Raw genomic sequence first — 18,861 nt, 5'->3', positions numbered from 1 at the left:
CCTGGCAGGGCCCATTTTTAATAGATGCCGAGCAACTCCCATGTTAAGGATATTCTTTTCCCTGTCGGTTAGGATGCAGCCTTCCAGGACGTGTAGTCGGTGGGTGGTGTCTGCAGTTAGGGGAACGTTGCACTGGAGTCAAATGTAAAGAAGCAGGTGATAGCGGATAGTGGGTTTAATTACTGGCCTACACTGAATGTTTATTTTAAGTGGGGGGTTTGGTTTTAAGATGAGTTTTCTTGGGGAAGGTGGTTCATTCCTCTTGCTCAGTAACTGCCTGTGCTCTCTGACGGGCCTGAAATGGAAAGCAAGCCAGCATCTGAGCTTGCAGAGAGACGAGTTTTTGTCAAATAACTGGGCTGGGGGATGAGTTACTACCCAGGATCCTGTCTGCAGCTGCGTGTCACACAATTGGAGTTCTTCGGTCCCTCTTATTTGCCAGCTGAGCTGCTCCTCCGAGTGCTCCCTTACGTGCCTTACTCAAAATGAGACAGGATGCTTTAAAAAGTTTAGATGAGATTTATTAACAAACGGCGCCGTTTGCATTACGTTGGGCAGTCCACCAGCATGTCCCCGGCTGGGAAAGGGCGGCTGCACCCAGTCTGAGGTGGCCGTCTTGGCTGTTATGGGTGGATTGTGGAATTCTCCACCGCGCTGTGGAAGAGCTGGGGATGGAGCGGCGGATTCTTGTCTGGTTTGCGTTACACCTTTGGGCCAGTTCCACCGAGTTACACCAGCGTAACGGGGGGGTTTCCAGCACTGGTTTCAGGAGCTGTAGGTTAACACACCTCATAGAGGCATGGGAGGAATTACTGGAAACTTCTGAGGAACAACTTGCAGCCCAGGCTCGCGAAATTGAAATGTCACCTTTAACGTCTCCTCCCGCAGGCAGGATGTCACACTGCCATGGGAATCCGCTGGTCACCGCTGTACCTTGGGCTTGGATTTGTTATTCATAGCAACAATAAACAGTTAAATAGAGATCGGTGAATTAACCTTTTTCTCTATCTTCAAAGCTAAGGTAATACACAAAGTACTGCTCTTGGCTTTGTGTTTGAACAACGTTCGAAATAATGAGATTTTAGCCTAGCAGAGACCCTCGGGGCCACTCCAGTAACAGTGAGAAATGATGATAAACTGCATTGGGCAGATATAGACAACTGCCTTAGTAACAAGAAATGATGGCCAAGTTAAAATAGGTACAACTAATGCAATCACACAAGTTACTTTTTTTTTTTTTCTTTTTCCTTCAAAATTCATGAGGATGTTGCCAGGGCCCGTGAGGGCAGCATCTGCCAAAAAAGGCCCGAGCGAGGTCAGGGTGAGCGGCGGAGGTTGTCCGGCAGATCTCAGCCGAGACTCGTCTCCCTTCGCTGAAGAGACAAGCTGACCCTCAGATACGAGCTGCGGGCCACCCAGCTTTCCAGCACAGGTATTTATTAGGGATTTTAAGGAAAATGAATTTTCCTCCTCTTTTGTCTCCCCTTACTTACATCAGTCACTAAAAAAATGTACATGGCTCGTTTGAAGCCTTAGCCAGTTTTGGCATTTGTACTTACGCTGACAAAATGCTGGTCTGCGCAGAGCATTGGAGGAACATTGTTCTGACAGCCCATTGAGTTTTACATTTCCAAACTTTCCTGGTTAATGTAGCGTGGGCCGTGCTCTGCTCCCTCCTCCTCTCGCCCCCTGCGCTGACGCCGGGCCCCGGGAGCCGCCGGCTGCCGGCACACGTGGCCCAGGACGGCTCCTTGCAGCCGGGAGCACCCCGGCACCCCTCCCCAGCCCCTCCGCTGGCAACCGCCAGGGAAGCGGCTTTGCCAAGGGAAAAGTGGCTTTCACAGAAGTTACGCTAGCACCATGCTAAAAAAGAGGCAGTAAAAAGCCGGATGGGGCAGGCCACGTGAATATGTGCTCTTGGTGCAAAAAGGGTCTTCGCAAAGGGACAGTGCTTTGACGGCAATATGATGGTGCGAGCGATAGCGTGCTTTCCGTTTGCGTTTTTGTGTTAATGTAGGCGCCTAATGAGGCCATTCCTATAGCAATGACTTATCTCGGAAGAATTTAAACTGAATGTTTCCTGAAAAGCCAGCAGTAAATAAAAATAACCCCCATCCACTAGTCCTAGTTTCATAATCTTGGAGAATTTAGTTTCATAAGATAATCAAAGCAGAATGTGGAAATACAAAATAAGCAGGCCAGAAACCCCCGGAGAAGTCTGTGACTTACAAAGGAAAAGGATGAGCTGAAAACATACCAGAAAATATTGAATGTTGAGTAATACATCGTCTGTAAAGACCTAAGAAAAAAACTTTTCTGAGCATATTTGTGGAAGCTTTTTGTGAAAGCGAGAAGCTTAAAGGCAACATACACAGAGTGTGTCACAGTGCCAGCTGAATACCTTGGAATGGTGGAACTGAGCACAATTACCATCCTCCAACAGGAAAAGCCGGTAGATCGGTACCTTAATGTTCTCTAGACTTGTTTTATTATACCGTTTGCTTATAAGCTTGCGTTTTATTATTTAATTGTAGACATTGAAATCTATGGGGTTTTTTCCCCCTCAAACCCCCAAGCAATAGTCCCATAAAATAGTGCTTTTGGGCCAAAATCCCTGTCACGGTGCACTCTGGTTTTCTTTGCCTTTGCCAGTCCAAAAAAAGTAAAGTAAGGAAAAAAAAGCTAGTATAACAGGTTAATATAGATACTGCAGATTTGTAATAAATCTTTGTTAACTCCTTTGTTAGCTGACTGAGGCCTTCCCCCCTTTATTTTCTCGTTTGTAAAGGACTGTTTTCTGGCATTTCACGTATTGTTTGAGGTTACCGGTACCTCGTTCACTCACTGGTTTGTTTGATCAGAGCTGGAAACCTTGAACTAGCTTTTCTAATCCATCATTCTTGAAATGAAAAACCGTGCAGGGCCGAACAGAGCCCATTTGATCAGCGCAAGCGTCAAGTCGGCACCGCGGGGAGCTGGAGAAGGGTATGGCAGTGTTTCGGGCTGGGTTCGGCTGTCGGCGTATTTATGTTTGCTGCAGACGCTGCTGAGTTTGTTGCTGTTCTGGAGCCACGGGGCAGGCGCGGGCTGGGGTGGCCTGAGACACTGGACGAAATACGATCTAGTGCGTGTCATTGGCATGTCTTAATTACTGGCCATTTTACCTTAGTGTGCACACTGTGCAATGTCATATTTACTGCTAAAGCCATGCCTCGGCGCTTGTTCTGTAAGTTAATAATGGAAATGAAGCAGTTCAACGTAGGTGATGGAGCGGTTCCCTGAAGCGCAGGAATTCAGCTGTGGCTCTCCAGAGATCTCCCTGCAGGCCTTGCCCACGGGAAAGCTGTAACGGGGAAGATTTCAGCTGTGCAAGAACAGATCTTTCTTTTCTGGCTTGTTCCCAGCTTGCACTTTCTTATGTCAGACGGGCCATTGGCCCGGATCGCTCACTGGGGTCAGTTGTTGGAAGCTCCATGTCTTCAGTGGCGAGTGGAATGGAAGGAGGTGTTTGTTTACTCTGAGAAGAGTTGGAGGATTGAGGTAGGGTGGGTTTTTTTTTTTTTAACCAAAACCCAAGTCTAATTTTGTAATTTTGAAGCAGATCCTGACAGGCACGTTCTGTCACGCTACAGCTTGCTGGCAGCAGGAGCAAGCAGGCTGGGAAAGGTCACCCTTATCCCCCTGGACCAGGAGCGCGTCTGGGGACAGAGCAGCAGGAAAGGGCATGTGCTGCTGCTCTGTGACAGCTGGAAAAGAGCAGGTTAAAAAATGCTGAGCTCTGTCACTTTTAGGGCAAAGTTAGTTGCCTACAGTGTGAGTTGGAGTTTCTCTCCACTGTTTTGACTAATTATTTTGGTCATCCATTCAGCGAAATAGTTGCAGCGCAGCGCAGTGAACTGAAATGACCTAGAAATAATTCCCTAACACAACCTGACGCTCTGGCTTATATTCAGAGAGAGATTTATTGCTTTACTCATAGAAGATCTTCATCAAAACGCTCCTCAGTCATTCCAGGGTAGCTGTTTCCATTCCTGCAACACCAAATGGCTTTATATACAGGAGCAAATATTTATTGGCTTCCTGCTTCAGAAGCTGAGTGTGTCGGGACAGAGGTTGTGCTCGCGGGGCTCCAGAGGGGAGCCATGGGGTGGTGCCCAGAGGGGCGGCAGGAATCGCAGCTGGGTCTCAGGAATGACCGGCAGAGCCCGGGGCAGAAGCCGCTCTGCCGCGGTGGCCGATGCCGAGCAGGCCGATGCCGAGCAGCCCCGGCGCTGGTGGGGACGGCTGCTGGTGAGAAGCTGCTGCTTTGAACCGGCGTTACTGCTCCTGCCACCTGAGCAGGGGGTGAAAGGGCTGGCTGTAGGTAATTTTAATCGATTAGCTGTGGGGATAGCTAGTCATCCGCCGGGAGGCTTGGGATGTGAAAGCGGCTGTGTGTTTGCGTACGGTACTGTTAGTAGATGATAGTGCCAGTCATGTCTGGGAAGCCATCTTTTAGACTAACACTAGCCTCCTAGGCTTTTTTATGTTAAACTTGTTTAGATGTTCCCAGGTTGCTTTAGAATAATTATAATGAGCAGAAATTGCATTGAGTCAGCGACTTGTTCCATTCAATTTTATTCCCCTCCCAGCACTAAGTGGGTGTCCAGTTTGGTGAAGTGGGGGGAGACGCCAGACAAAAACTTAACAACTTGTACGTTTTGGCTTTCTTAAACTCCCTGTTACTTTAACATGTTTATAAAAACCTCTCAGCTACTTATCGCCAAAGATATGTAAGGCAGCTATTCCAATACGACTAAAGCACCAGTGCTGGCAAAACACATTAATTGTTGGCCTCGTGACAATGCCTGAGCCATCCCGGCCTGCTCTTAGGCAGCGTTGGACACGTTTAGCACCATCGTGTACTTATGACTCACAACTAACTCACCAGATTACTTCAGCCCCCTTGATATTCAGAAATAATCACTGAATAATTTGCCACTGATTTTAACGTGAGACTGTTTACAAACCTGGGGGGAGAAAATAATCAGATGTTAAGTTGCAAAATTGTGTAAGTTGCCCCCACCAATTCATAAATTTTAAAGGAGGGGCAATTCTTGAATGAATGAATGTAAAGGGGGAGGTGGGTGTTGGGGGGGGTGGGTGTGTGTGAGACACTAACCGTGTGTTTCACTTTACCCTGGTTAATTCCCCTTTGGCCTCTGATCTTTTTTTTTCTTTTTCTTTTCTACTTCCTAGGAAGGAGAGGGGAAGTGAGGCATATTTAGACTGGAGAAAAACCAGGAAAAATTGATGTGAGTAAACTCCTGCCTGTCACCCACTTCTTTTCTGTTTTATTTTAAACATCTTTGTATTCAGTAAGCACCACTTGGCGTGAAGATAGACTGCTCTGCTTTTTCTTTGTCATCACTTTCTGGCCAGCTTCGTCTGCCTGCAGGAGGAGTAAATTACACCTGCCCCTCTGAGAGCCACTGTGGCTACCAGGAGCGGAGAGGAAGACGTGGTGGAGAGATGGGCAATGACCAGGAGGTGGTGCAGGAATCACCACGAGCCCTTACACACACACTCACTCTCTCTCTGGTGACTGCGGTAGCCTGGCAGGCTCACGCACACTAAGGGAGGAGCAGCAGCTACAGCTGGTTGGCAACTGCCTCCGCTCACGCTCAGTTTTGAGGCGATTGGTTCGGATTCCTGGGAAATAGGCTTTTATGTTGTTGCTTTCCTCATCGTGTCCGTCTGTCTCTGTGTGCAGGTAGCAGTACAATGGACTTCAGTCTCCTCTTCACTGGGAATCGTTCCTGAAGGGAACGGGACTGAGCCAGGAGTGTCGGAATGGTTCAGCTCAATGCCCTTGTGCTGCTCCCAGCCGGGTCCCACGGCCGGTGCCAGACGTGGGTGCAGCTCTGCCGGGTGCTGGCAGGCGGGAGGCGCTACCCCGAGCTTACTTCCAGGTACGGTAAGCGTGAGTCCACGGTCTGCACCTCAACCTGTAGCCATGCCTTTGGGCATAACCCGGCCCCTGAGAACCAGCCTCTCCCGGGGGGAGCTGAGTAACATTCATAGTTAATTGTCATAATGCTGTTGTGGTCTGAGCAGAACGAAACAGCAATAAGCAGGCTTAAAACAAACAACAACAACAACAACAAACCCCAAAAGCAACACAGTGCTATTTTAGAATAAAAGCACATGTAGCTGAACTCATACTCCTGACGAGCAAGGACATGGCTTTCTCTCAGGGCATCCTGCAGTCCTGCAGGGAAGAAGTGACCTTATTTGCATTTTTCTTGTTGAATTGCTGTCGGGATTTCTGCAGCAGGGCAAGAGAAAATTCCTCCAGGAGAACATGGAAATATCACAGCACTAACGCAATATCCTTCAACTGGGTTCCTTTTCCTCAGCCTCCCTTTGCCCCTTGCACTGCCCAGCCACCCAGCACTAACCCCTGTGTGTCTCGCGCAACTCGCCTCCTTTTCTTACAATATATTGCAAAAGCAGTAAGCCAGCAATACAGTACAGAAAGCCCAGGAACTAAAGATGGTTGAAATTTTGCCCTGTATCTGAAAAGCATCAAACCTGCTCCTTCCTTGCCATTTCCAGAACAATCTGTCATCTCCCCTACGTGCTCCCATCCTTCCTCCCCAGCCTTTTTTAAAGGCAGGAGACGGATCTGCCGTCGCCTTGACGTGTACATTTGAGTGCTCCTTTCTAAGGTCAGCATTTTGAATTTGAGGTCTATGATTTTAGACGCTTCTATCAGGAGCGTTTTCAATTCTAATCACGCTCTCTAAATTGCTTAGACTCTTTCCCAGCATGATGTCCTGCTCCAATTTTATAGTTAGATAATTAAATGCCGAGCATAGCAGCATTCAGCTCCTCAGCAGTATTGCACAGATGCAGGCGTAAGGCAGACGGCTCTGTGACTTGCTCCACATCCTCTCGCACTTTAATGGCAGCTGATAGAGAGAACAGTGATTTTTTTGGTAGATATGTATCACCTGTCCGTTTAGTATAAGGCCACTGTTTCATCAGCCCCTTGGCTTCAGCCTGGCTGGTTCCCTCCTCAGTAAGGGCTTAGGAATCAGTGACTTCAGGTGCTGCAGTTCACACCCCAAACCATCAGCATCACCTGAGGAACATGTAGTTTAAAATCCAGGCTTACCAGGAGTGGTAAAGCGGCAGGGTGCTGGGTAGGGCTGTTAACCTCTTAAGCTTTCTGGATACGGTATGCACACGGGAACTAAATTGTAGAAATAGCATTACGGATCAATGATACACATCACAAGTGTGATACAGCAGTTTGGCATTTAAAGGATATATTTCAAATATGTATAAAAATATATGAAACATTTACGACTTGCTTCACAGGAAATAACACACGTTGGTTTTGTCCAATGAAAGACCGCAAAATTGTGAATTTAATGTATAATATAACCTTTATTCTTTTTTCTCTAAACTCTTGGAAACTTACATAACAATCGTGCTTTAATTATGACACCATTTATAGACATTTAAAATGCATCTTAATTTATAAATATTTTACATTTGGTCCATAGAACAGGTTGCAATTTACTAAATAATACTGTACTCTTTTAAACAGGCTCTGTATATATTTTTGAATATGTATATATTACATATATATTTTTATATAGAGATAGATTTGCTTGGTGTTCAGATATTTCCTTATTGCAAAAAGCATATATGATCATACAATAATCTTTTTTTCAGGGCAAGTACTACAAAAAAGATACAGCTATTCACAGTTTACACACAGTAGGTCTACAACACTAGTTTGTGCTCTATGATACGTTTGTACAGCTTTTTGCTAAAGAGCAGGTCGGTCAAACATCTGTCATAAGTGTTTACAATCAAACATTAAATACTGTATTTTTCTTAGAACAACATGGGACTTGATTACATTAAACAAGAAAGAGAAAGTTGGAAATTTTATCCTTAGTCTAATGAAATCCACAATTAGAATGTGTATGTATCATGTGTCATGTTTGTGGAGGATGTACGGTTTTCCTCTAAATCCCAAAGACTTACGGGACTTCTGTATTTCAGCTATAGCCGTTTAGGATGTAGTTTAGATCTCGTAATATTTTACAATTGATCTATGTATGAAACGGTTTAGAATCTACCAAACGTACTCTGAGATTTTATGATGTAGTTTGAAATACATGTGTATTTTATATATATATTATTTCTACAATAATGTGCTTGACATTCTGAGAATAATACCTTATTGCAAGAACATGTTTGTCACCTTCAGACAAAAACAACGAAAAACCCAACATTCACAGTTAACATGTTTTTCACGTAGTAGTTCTACATAAATTGTGCTATCTAACATTGTACGTTGCACAAAAATTTGCTGAAAAGCATGTTTCATTGCACAGTTCTGTCACAGTCATTTACAATCAAACATCACTACTGCATTCTCCATAATCCTCCGTGTCTGTCAAATAGCTGCCAAAGGAGAGATACCGGCCAGGGCTAATCTCTGCATTTGCCACGCAGGGAAAAGCTTCCGTCAGCGGCACGGCCTTTCCAGCTACGCGGCAAGTGCGGACTGAGCCCAGAGTGGAGAGTTTTATATATTATTGAAATTGCTTTCCCTCATGCCTTCATCGCCACAAATAATATGCAAATAAAACCAAAACTGTTTTCAAAGTGCTAATGATCCATATTTTATAATTTGCTTATTAGAAGCCGTTGAAGTCCTTTAACGGCTTAAAAAGAACAGTTGTGAATTAAACCCTAAATTAGAATTACAAGGATAAGCTTCAATCTTTAAGCCATTGATTTGGTTTCTATTTTGGTGGCAATGCAAGAATAGTAGAATAATAACAGCATAACAAAAGCCTGAGCCTCAATTGCGAGTACTTTGTATTTCTCTTACTCCTGGGAATCTGTAAGAGCTCTTGGATATCACTTCTCATTTTGCTAAAAAAGTTAGAAGTCATGTATTTGCCTCTAACAGCTGCGATTCGTGTAGTATTGATTCACAAAGATATGTTCTTTCTATAAGAAATAGGATGTATATATTTTTTTAAACAAATTTACGGTCTTGTTGGAAAGTTATCCTGAAAGGCAAAGTGCAGACAGCGCTTACGGCCATTCTGTGCCGTATTGCCACCGACAGCCGTGTAATTTAATTTGCACTAGGAATGTTGATAAAGGCTGTGTCTGCTGGTAACTGAAGGAAGTCTCTTCCCCCCCCAAATGGCCTCAACTGGAGCAAATTTTAAGGGCAGACTTTTTCACTGGAAATCACTTGTTTACAAAATACTTCGTTCTTTTTGTACAAAACAATTCCAAACTTAATTTTACTCCTGCAAAGTCAGAAATAACAGTCTTGGGATTCAGCGGTAAGAAATATTGATAAACTACTAAAAATCAGCAGCACAAAACTTCAAATAGTCGTGCTAAAAGGTAGATTAAAAAGGTCTTGGCACATCAATTTACAAATTCCAAGATATGCAACTATTATTGTGAAAGGATAAAAACATTAACAGTCTGTGGATTGCCAGAGAACACAGAACACTGTCAACATCTGAGCTCGCGCGATGGTTGGATCATACCCATGGCGATTCCCTTAGAGTGGAGATGACCTTTTTTCTTTTTTTCTTTTTTTTTTTCTTTTTTTTTTTGCCACTAGAGGTAGGTAATTATATTCTCAGACATAAATTTGTGGTCATATTCAACCATATTTTTTGTTTTTCTGGAGTGGTATTGGTACTTTTACAACACCGAAGTTTAGATGTAGGCTTCTTTGTTCGCAGAGTTGCTCTGTTGGGCCTGGTCTGGCCCGTTTTCAGGGTGAGTGATGTCTTCGCTTGGCTGAATCATTACTTGGATGCGCTGTTTAAAGAACAACAATCAATCTGAGGCAATCAAAATACTGTTTCTAAGGTTACTTTTTTGTTTTAAAGGCAATCCTAAGCACTTCCGTTGGGGCACTGGAAGCTCAATGACAAATACTGTCTGTCTCCTAAGGGCCCCAAAAGGCCCTAAGTCCCGTATCCTAACCCCAGTTTTAGCTGTGTTCCGACCATGACAGTAGGCGTTGAAAGACCACATGCAAAATGGTAGATGCCACCAGGCATTAACTGATCACGTCTAGGGAGAAGAAATGAGGGGAGCCTGCGGCGTGGGGCAGGAGAGGACGGCTCTGCCCAGAGCCCCCAGCTCCAGCAGAGGCTGCCTGTTTGCAGTGGGGACGGAGGTGATGGTGACCCTCCCCGGGAGCAGAAGGGACCAGAGAGCATTGGCTGCAGCTTCTGAGAGTTACTGCCTCCAAGGATACAGGAGGTAAAGTAGAGTTGTATTTAAGATATTTTATTTCTAGTCCTTCTGTGCTCTCCATTGCTGACGCTTACCTGCCCAGCTCACGTTCACAGCCAGAAAGAGCCCGGGTTTGGTCCTCAAAGCCTGTGAGTGGTGCGAGCTCCTCCTGTTACCTAGTGAGCATTTGTCAACGCTTTCAAAAATGAGACCACGGCAAGACTGAGAGGAGGAACTTTTACTGAGGTCTTATACAACTCTGCCCAAGAAGCAGCTGCATTTCAGAGCAACAGTTCTGCCTTTGCACACAAATGTTTCCATAAGACCAAGGGAAAGATACTCAAAACATAGCAGCTAAGAACAAGCGGGGGGCGGGGGGGAAACACAGAAATTTTTTTGTAGACTTCTTTGAAGCATCACTAAGTCTTTTGAAATTTGCTGAAGACAAATATTTGGATCAAGATCTGAGCAATTCATGAGGCATTACTCGTCAATTCTACTTAAGCTCATCTGTCCCTTCGCAAAGATGGCTCTGTCAGCTGATTTTAGAATATTCCAGAAATTCTGACAAATTCATTTTGACAGTCTTCCGTTCCCACAGTCATAGAGGACAGAGATATACGTTTCAATACGTGTGCTGAAGAAGTGTCTGTTGCACACAGAATGAGATTATTGGATGGAGAGGGAAAACTGAGGATGCAGCTGGATAAAAAAAACGCATCAAGTATGGCAATTGTACGTAGTTACTGAACACTGTACGGTCAGTAACCTTATTAACATTTTGCACTCCTTTAGCAGCATTTCTCTGAAGATCTTAAAATGGATTTAAGCCACACAACACCGCTCTCACATAGGAAGCGTCATCTCCTTTTAACAGATGGAATAAGGAATCAGGGAGGAGCTAAGAGCGCAGTACAATGAGAAAAAGGCCACTAATGTTGTTCATGAAGTAACTGTTCATAGAAATGCCTTACGTAAAGACTAAAGGGAAGTGCAGCGTAACCATTAAATGTGATTTTACATCTCCTTTCTCTCAGTGGCAGCAGAACAAGGAGCCATCGTAACTTAGAACAGGGGAAATGCAGAACAGGAGCTCAAATCTGAGATGGCATTGCGAGGAGATGCTAGAGAGAGTCACTGTGAGCGGACTCATGGAAACCAAAAGTTACATGGGTTTAGTCTCGTTCCAGTTCCTTAAAGCCTTGACACATGACAGCATGTCTTGCCTTAGTAAGGACATATTTACATATTTTGTAAACTGCTGCTTTGTTTTCTAGGTGCAAGGAGCTGGGATGCAAAACATCTGGAACCATCAAAGCCCAGAGATAAGGACCACATTTAACGTGCCGAATTACGTTTCACAACAGATGGTAGAGACACTGCCTTTGCTTTGTCTGTTTGGTACTTGTTTCGATGTTTTTCAGCTCGATGCCAAAATAACTGGCCTAAGCAAGTGAGGCCACAGGAAATGCAGAGTAGAAAATAGCTGCCCGGCAGTCTTTGATCAGTGTGAACAGGTCTCACAAGATGGAATCATGCAGTCAGGAAAAACAGGGACTTACCTGTTTTAAGGAGCCTTTCAGGGTTAGAAACATGTATGCCATATAGCCTGGTATCAGCACCATAGAAGACAAGGCCATGAACCAGCCAACCCCTTGGCCCCATTTTGGGAAAACGTAACTTCCCATCGTGAGAGGAGTCATTTGGACAGCACTGAAGATAAACACTCCCTGCAAAATACAGCGGAAAAGAAGATTTGGATGAGATTTCCAGAGTGTTCTGCATTCAGGAATTTTTTCTGGATTGACTTGGACCTGAAGCCTGCCTTGGCATCCAGGCAAGGAGAAAAGGGTTCCTTTGGTCGCTGGTGGTGGCCGCTGGGCGCTCGCCTGTGGATGGGGCCTGCGGGTCAGCCTTCCCGATGGAGGTTGGGCAAACAGGCAAATGTCAGCCCACTGCACCGACTGATTCCCTGCTAGCTTAACCTCCAGTGTGGGAATGCGTCAATAACTGAACTGTAGTTCTGAAACTGTGAACCGGCTTGTTTGTTTGTTTGTGTCCACGAAATTTCTTATTGGAATAATAGTCTCAGTACAGCTCTACTGTACTGGGCAGCAACAGGCTCCTAGAGGCTCTAGGACAGTAAGAAATGTTCTTTAAAGCCTGGCTCTGCACCAACCTCTCTAATACCAGCGCCTGAGAGTGCTTGGCCCAGGGGCTTTGGTATCGTTCAGATCCTCTGAACAAACTCGTCACGGAAAATGAGGGCGGTCAGAATGGAACCTGCGGTTCGGTAAGTGGCTAATGATTTGGCTGTATAACCAAACTTAGGAAATTCAAAAGCCACTTTGAATTTTACAATAACAAGAGATGAGGAGATAGTTTAGTTTCCCAAGAAGCTTCTTACCAAAATTATTGTTTCAAGTTAACACTATATTTTGACGTACATAACCTGCATCTCAGATTATCCAGGTATGCTGGTACGGGATATTCGCTGGTACTAGCAGAGTCCTCAGATAACCTGCACAAAATCAGAGGGAAGGGGGCTATGGGGAAGGATGGGAGTCCTGGGGAATAACACCTGCATACACGTGTATACGGTACCATTGATCAGCAGCACTTGGGGGTTGCGTTTGTGTTGTTTTCAAAGAGATGACCTGCAAATACTCTGTTTTTCCTTTAAGTTCCCAAGGAAGACTCCTGTCCTGTCCTGTCCTGTTTCAAATGTCTAAAACAGCCCGTGTCAGGGAAACCTGCTAAACCGAACCAGCAAAGAAGGAGGCTCGTTCTGATCCCAGGTTCAGGCCTTGTGCAGAACATATTCCCAGATTTTATTAGCATGTCATCACCACCTGTGAACTTGCACTGGATGACAAATTCTGTTGAAGACTTTACGAGACAGGAGGAATCTCGTAAGTTTGTATATACAGTATCGGTCGTCTTCCTACTATATCACTGAAATAAACAAAATGCATTTTTTTATGCCTTCCTGAACACTTGTTTTCAGGAACATGAAACCCTTCGTCATCTGGGTAGAGATGAATCAAGGAACCCTCAGTATAAACACATTTCCGTGGCGCTCTTTAGTGCTCTTTGTTTGCTTTTCTATGGCCTTGGGCTACCTATATGGGAATATCAGAGGAACAGCAGTGAGTGGGAAGTGTTGTGTCATAGTGTCTACTTGATGACAGTTTTTTACATTGCAGCTGGGTTGCCTACATTATGCATAGTAAATTTACATTACTTTGCTTATTATTTCAAATAATAAATGAAGCTTAAAAGCAGAAAAAGACTGTAGTGTGGTTTCCAGTGCACAAAATCCTTGCAAGGCTTGCCACAAAAACCAGTAGCAACCTAGTATAAACTAGGTACATCGGTTTATAATCCTAGTCTGTTCCAGAATAGTGCCTGTGAAGGAATTCCGTTCATTTTGTGTATATGGAAAATTTAGAGAGATTGCTAGATTTTATGTAAGAATGCAAGAAATGGTCAAAACTTGTTTCTTACAGTTTTCTCTCTTTGCTAATCAAACTCTTGACAAGTTGCCATTTCCAGAGAACTAATACACATCTTGAAATTGCACCAGGCTGCTTTTCTTAGGGCACGGGCTTCCTCTAATGACACTGGGTTTTGCCTATTGCCTTCAATGGAATTGCTCAAATCCTTAAAAAAGGAATGAGGTCAGAGTTAATATGAACCTGCGGGGGTGGAAATGACAATGCTGCAGTACATAGGCCACCTCATTTACATCCTTTGAATCGTATAATAAAAGTTTGTTCCTTACTGCCACAATGATAGGAGTGAAAAATGACCAGCAGAGCTTCCACCAGATGCAGGGTCTGTATCCCACCATCTCTTGGATGTTGTCATAAAATCTATTAACACCTAAACGTGGAAATAAGAAACATATCAGGTAACTGATTGAGAGCTTTCGATTGAATCGGGTTTGAGAGACACTGTCATAAATGATGAGGTATATTTGGAAGCTCTATACCGACCCCAAAAACCCATCTGAATGGGAAAGAAATGTGCAAACTCAGAAGCACCAAGAATCAATTGTTCTTATTCTTCCACTTCCTAATTGATGAATTACCAACCAGCAAACCTATTCCAATGCAAAGGATGAGGAATTCTGTACACCTGAAGGTCAGATGCAATAAATTGCCCTTGGTTAATTTAAACTCTTAAGTCTTGTTAGAATGAGAGATTTAGAATAATATTTTACAAATTAAATTAAATTAAAAAAAAAATAAAATCCATTATTAACCGGCTTCACTCCGTGTGGGTATACACACACCACATACATGCAGGACTGCATATGAAATCAAAGAGTAGCCCTTCTGCTGCTACCTACCAGTGCTCCATCATCTAGAAGATACATCTATCATATTGTTTATAACTTTGTATTTGATTTCTTCATTTTTTAGCTGGTGTATTTTTCCATTTGCATTTGCTGGATTCATATGCAGTATCTCTCCCCTATAAAATGCTGTTCCATCCTCTTAAGCCCATGAAAAGGCAGGAGAAAGACTCCAGTTATCTTGGTCTGAACCAGTTTGGTAATATAAGCAGAAGTGCCTTAGTAATCAGGGGAGTCCGTCCTTGGATGAGCTAACGCAGAACAAACTAAGGTCAAATGCACAAATACTCTGGGAAGAATATGATACATACTCATTAATCTTTATACCCAGAGCTTGTCAGTCCAGACTTCGGGGTGTTTTAGGGCAATTACAAGATATAACGGACCAAGGAGCCTGGCTCTCACTGCAAGATCCTGGCGTGACTGAGTCATTTCTGGAAATGAATTGTTATGAAGTCCAAAAGACCAAAGTCATTATGTTGAGAACAGCGGTACCTAACACCTCTGAAGATCCAGGCTTTCCAAGGAAGGGGGACAGGAAAAAAAGAGGGAGATGTCACCTATTTCTGAATAGTGTATTCAGAGTAAGTATTTCTGAAACACTTGGCGTCTAATGACCTCCAGGCTTATACGCAGGGTGTTTTTAAGAAGTACCTTCCACAAGCCAACTTCGAGTTCTCAGTAGAATTACATGCATACAAACCAAGGCCAATTTCAGTTCCACCCCCAGCATGTGCACGCACAAAAGACAAATGAGTAGATGAAGTATCCTTCTGATGTGCAAAACTTGTGGAAAAAATAAAAACCGTGTTGTTTACCGTAGCACCAGGATATCGAGATGCACTCAAAGAATACAAGGAACAAGAGACTCATTCCACTGGCAGAGTAGTAGTCAAAAAGCTTAAATACATAGATTCCACCCTAAAATATATAAGAAGGAAGTGTTAAATAGTAAGGACTCTAATTTCAAGACAGATTAAAACGCAAGCTACAAACTAACAGTGGCAAATAGGTTAGGGACATATTAATGTAAATTAATTAAAGTTAACAGGGGTTAAAGTCTTACAACACTTGAGGTCAATACTGACAAAAATTACATTACTGCTAGAATTCAATTAACTGATTTGATTTGCCTTTACTCCTTTTTGTTCAATAATTCAATTATTTCCCTGAAATAGTTTGCAGTCTAGTAGATGGCAGGAAGCAATGGAGAACATCCCCAGGTACCACTGGTTGGACTGTCAGACAGACTGCGGAGATGTGTATTTTCTTGTCACCTGACCCATGAAGACATCACTGCATCCACGCGCTACAGGCATTTTACTCTTAGAAGTTAATGTCTGCTGCCTGAAGTCGATGATTGATAGATCCCGGCCACTTCACTGGTTTGCAGTGACTCCTGGCTGGGGTGGGGGAAGGGGGAAATAAAACAGGTGCTGTATGTCAGGCATACGATGACCTTCTTCTCCAGAACGTACCTGAGTAATATTGGACAGCCCTATCAGATAGGAAACGATGCATACAACAGCAATGAAGATTTCTCTTCGATTGCGCAGCAACTTTGGGAATTCATCCACCAGAGCTGTTATGAATCCTTCCACAGTGCAGAACTGCAAGTAAAGTTAGAAATAAAATACAACGCGATGCACTACAGCAGCAGGATTACACTGAGGGGAGGGGTTTTCAGTCCTATTCATCACTGGCCTAAGGCTGCATCCAGTAAATGATAAATGAAAATTCACTTGACTTCAGTGGAAGCAGGGCTTCGGAATACCCTCACAGTTCTGTCTAAAAAGATTTCCACAAAAAGATTTCCAGCTAGGAAAACACTCATCATTCCAAATTATGAACTACAGCATGTGCTTTAGAAAGATAAAGTGCTCTTTCTTGTGATAGAAGGCAATACACCTACAGTTGAAGGCTTTAACCCCTAGATCCTTCAAAAATATACGCTTCTCCTTTCTGTGATTTACTCACATACACGAAAGCCAACAGACGCAAAAAGTTTAAGCAGATCTGTGCTTCAGAGTGAAGCTTAAGGACACAGGATTGATTCTCATGTGTTATAAATCAAATGCTTTTTGTATCCCCAGAAAAGTCAATGCTGAGGATGCGGTCTTGCCAATGGAAAGCATGGCCATACTTCAGATTTTTACTGTATATTCAAAATAAATGTTGTCATGATGACGGCTGAAAAAATGAAAAACAGGATGTATGTAAATTTTTATTAATTTCCAGCAATGCAATCAGAATTTAACCAACAGATTTAGTTCCTATATATTATAGCATATGAAACGTTTCACTGATAGAAAATGAAAAAAGCATGACAGCCTGTAGATATATATTCATTTTAATAATATTAGACTACCTTCCTCAGCTGTTAGTTGCCTAGAGACAAGCTCTTTCAAGAATATTTTTGACCCAATTAATTTCACAGTAGTTTCCCCCTAGATTGAGCAAGAGGTTTTAATGTCAAGCCTGAAGCTTACTGAAAAACAAAGAAATAGAAAACATACGTTTCCAGCTTCCTTTCACCTAACAGGATAAAATGCCCTCTTGGTCTTTTTGTAGTTTGATTCACAGGCTGAAGTCAACTTGGATTTATTTTAAATGATGGATTTTCTCTACTGAGAGGCTGGTAATTCTCATATTCCGTTATGTGCTGTGAAGGCTGCGCTAGCGCCTGGGCTGTGCTAACGCCTGGAAGGTGCAGCTGACTGTGAGTAGATTAACACATCTGCCGACAGCTGGGCACGTACAAATGACGAAACGTCTCAGCAGGCAGAAGGGACTTCCCTGACACAGTCCTCCAAGTATGCTTTGCAAAATAAGACAGGGGCTTTCTGTAGTGCCTACAGTATGGTTGCTATCTGTATTAATATTATTACTGATTAACGAATGCTTTTGTCGGACATAGTCCTTTCTACCACATAGAGTGCTTTTTCTTGTTCTGTGTGCTTTTTTTGTTTTTCAATAAACATGACTTAATTATTTCTTTATTTAATTATTTAATCTAGACAGTAACTCTGCAAAAATATCTTATTTGGATTTGCAAAACCTCTAGCTTGTGCCTTCCCATTACCTTCCAGTTGTCAGATACCACCTGTAACTCTTAGCTAAGGCCTGACCCAGTAAAGTCCTGATCCTTACCCTTGAGAATTGATTTCAGAATACGCTAAAATGCAGAATGGCCTCAGTAATGACCCTACTGCCTCCTGAATTCGCTCCAGACATTCATATGCTTAAAATGAAACGTGTGCTGCAGCTTTTTGCTCCATGTGGTAAGTTCTGAAGCCGCCTTTCAGAAACATTTGTGGCGTCTAAGCCTTGTAAAGCATTTCCCAGTGTCTCCTACATCGCTGCAAAGCTATTTTTAATATTGTGGTTGAACAGTTAAGATTTCAAAGAAAGTTCCTTTTGTCTGCAGAATAAATTTTCTGCACATTTTGTATATGCTTCCAATAGTTCATGAAGAAGTGTCTTAGAATCAGCTTTTGACTATCCCAGGCTCTCTGAACCTCTGGGTCTTTCTTCTCCTTAGTACCTCCAGTTATTTATCTGATTGTTCCAGAAACCAGTCTGCACCACTAACAGCTGGCAGTGCAGAATGCACAGGAGGCCAACCACACAGTTGCAGAAAATTTGTCTTCATTATTGATTTTTACACCAGTTTTACCTGACTGTCAATTCCAAGCATAAGCAACATGGAGAAGAACAGTATTGCCCACAAAGGAGAGATTGGTAACTGTGTCACCGCTTCTGGATAAGCCAGAAATGCCAGTCCAGGGCCTGGTAGGAGAAAAAGGAGAGAAAATGTCAATGTTATCAATTGGGCACTGTGATTATTTGCTTCTGCTGATAGGGTTTAGGTTTATTTGAATGACTCAGCCACGGATGCAGCATCTAACCGGGGATTTCAGCTTAATCAGTGTTCACTGGCCAAGAAGTCAGTGAATGGATCTTGCTTTTAAAATGAACCAACCAAAACAAAAAAAACCCACCCAAACAAAAACCACCCACCCATGCAAGCAAAATACTAGCTGCAGTTCAGCAGCTGCTCCTGAGAGACCCCTTTGTATAGCAGAGAGAGGGACTGTGATCCTTGGCTAGCGTTACATCGCCAGGCACCGCTCGGCTTTCTCTGCCTCTCAAGTCGTTACTGAGAGCTGTAATCTTCTGCTTTGCACCAAGTAGTTCAGAAGAGAAACAAAGACAGC

At 43.4% G+C, this 18,861-nt stretch overlaps 1 protein-coding gene and 1 long non-coding RNA gene across 2 annotated transcripts in view; one reads left to right on the top strand and one right to left on the bottom strand.

Annotated features, from left to right (window-relative positions):
• LOC141749271 (uncharacterized) overlaps positions 1 to 13,574 on the top strand; it is a 91,809-nt gene extending 78,235 nt beyond the window's left edge. The window contains exons 4-6 of the long non-coding RNA XR_012589305.1: positions 5,239 to 5,294; positions 5,753 to 5,951; positions 11,562 to 13,574. This is a non-coding gene — a long non-coding RNA (uncharacterized LOC141749271). The remainder of the gene's footprint in view (positions 1 to 5,238; positions 5,295 to 5,752; positions 5,952 to 11,561) is intronic.
• Positions 7,415 to 18,861, bottom strand: part of SLC6A1 (solute carrier family 6 member 1) — a 61,605-nt gene continuing 50,158 nt past the window's right edge. Inside the window, exons 10-15 of the mRNA XM_074602544.1 lie at positions 18,321 to 18,433; positions 16,123 to 16,254; positions 15,463 to 15,565; positions 14,069 to 14,169; positions 11,847 to 12,014; positions 7,415 to 9,861 (exon numbers count right to left, since the gene is read on the bottom strand). Of these exons, the coding sequence (XP_074458645.1) occupies positions 9,757 to 9,861; positions 11,847 to 12,014; positions 14,069 to 14,169; positions 15,463 to 15,565; positions 16,123 to 16,254; positions 18,321 to 18,433 (722 nt within the window). The 3' untranslated portion in view covers positions 7,415 to 9,756. The remainder of the gene's footprint in view (positions 9,862 to 11,846; positions 12,015 to 14,068; positions 14,170 to 15,462; positions 15,566 to 16,122; positions 16,255 to 18,320; positions 18,434 to 18,861) is intronic.

This window comes from Larus michahellis, chromosome 10, assembly GCF_964199755.1.
Source record: "Larus michahellis chromosome 10, bLarMic1.1, whole genome shotgun sequence".
Lineage (NCBI taxonomy): Eukaryota > Metazoa > Chordata > Aves > Charadriiformes > Laridae > Larus > Larus michahellis.
This window is presented reverse-complemented; position numbering and strand designations above follow the sequence as displayed.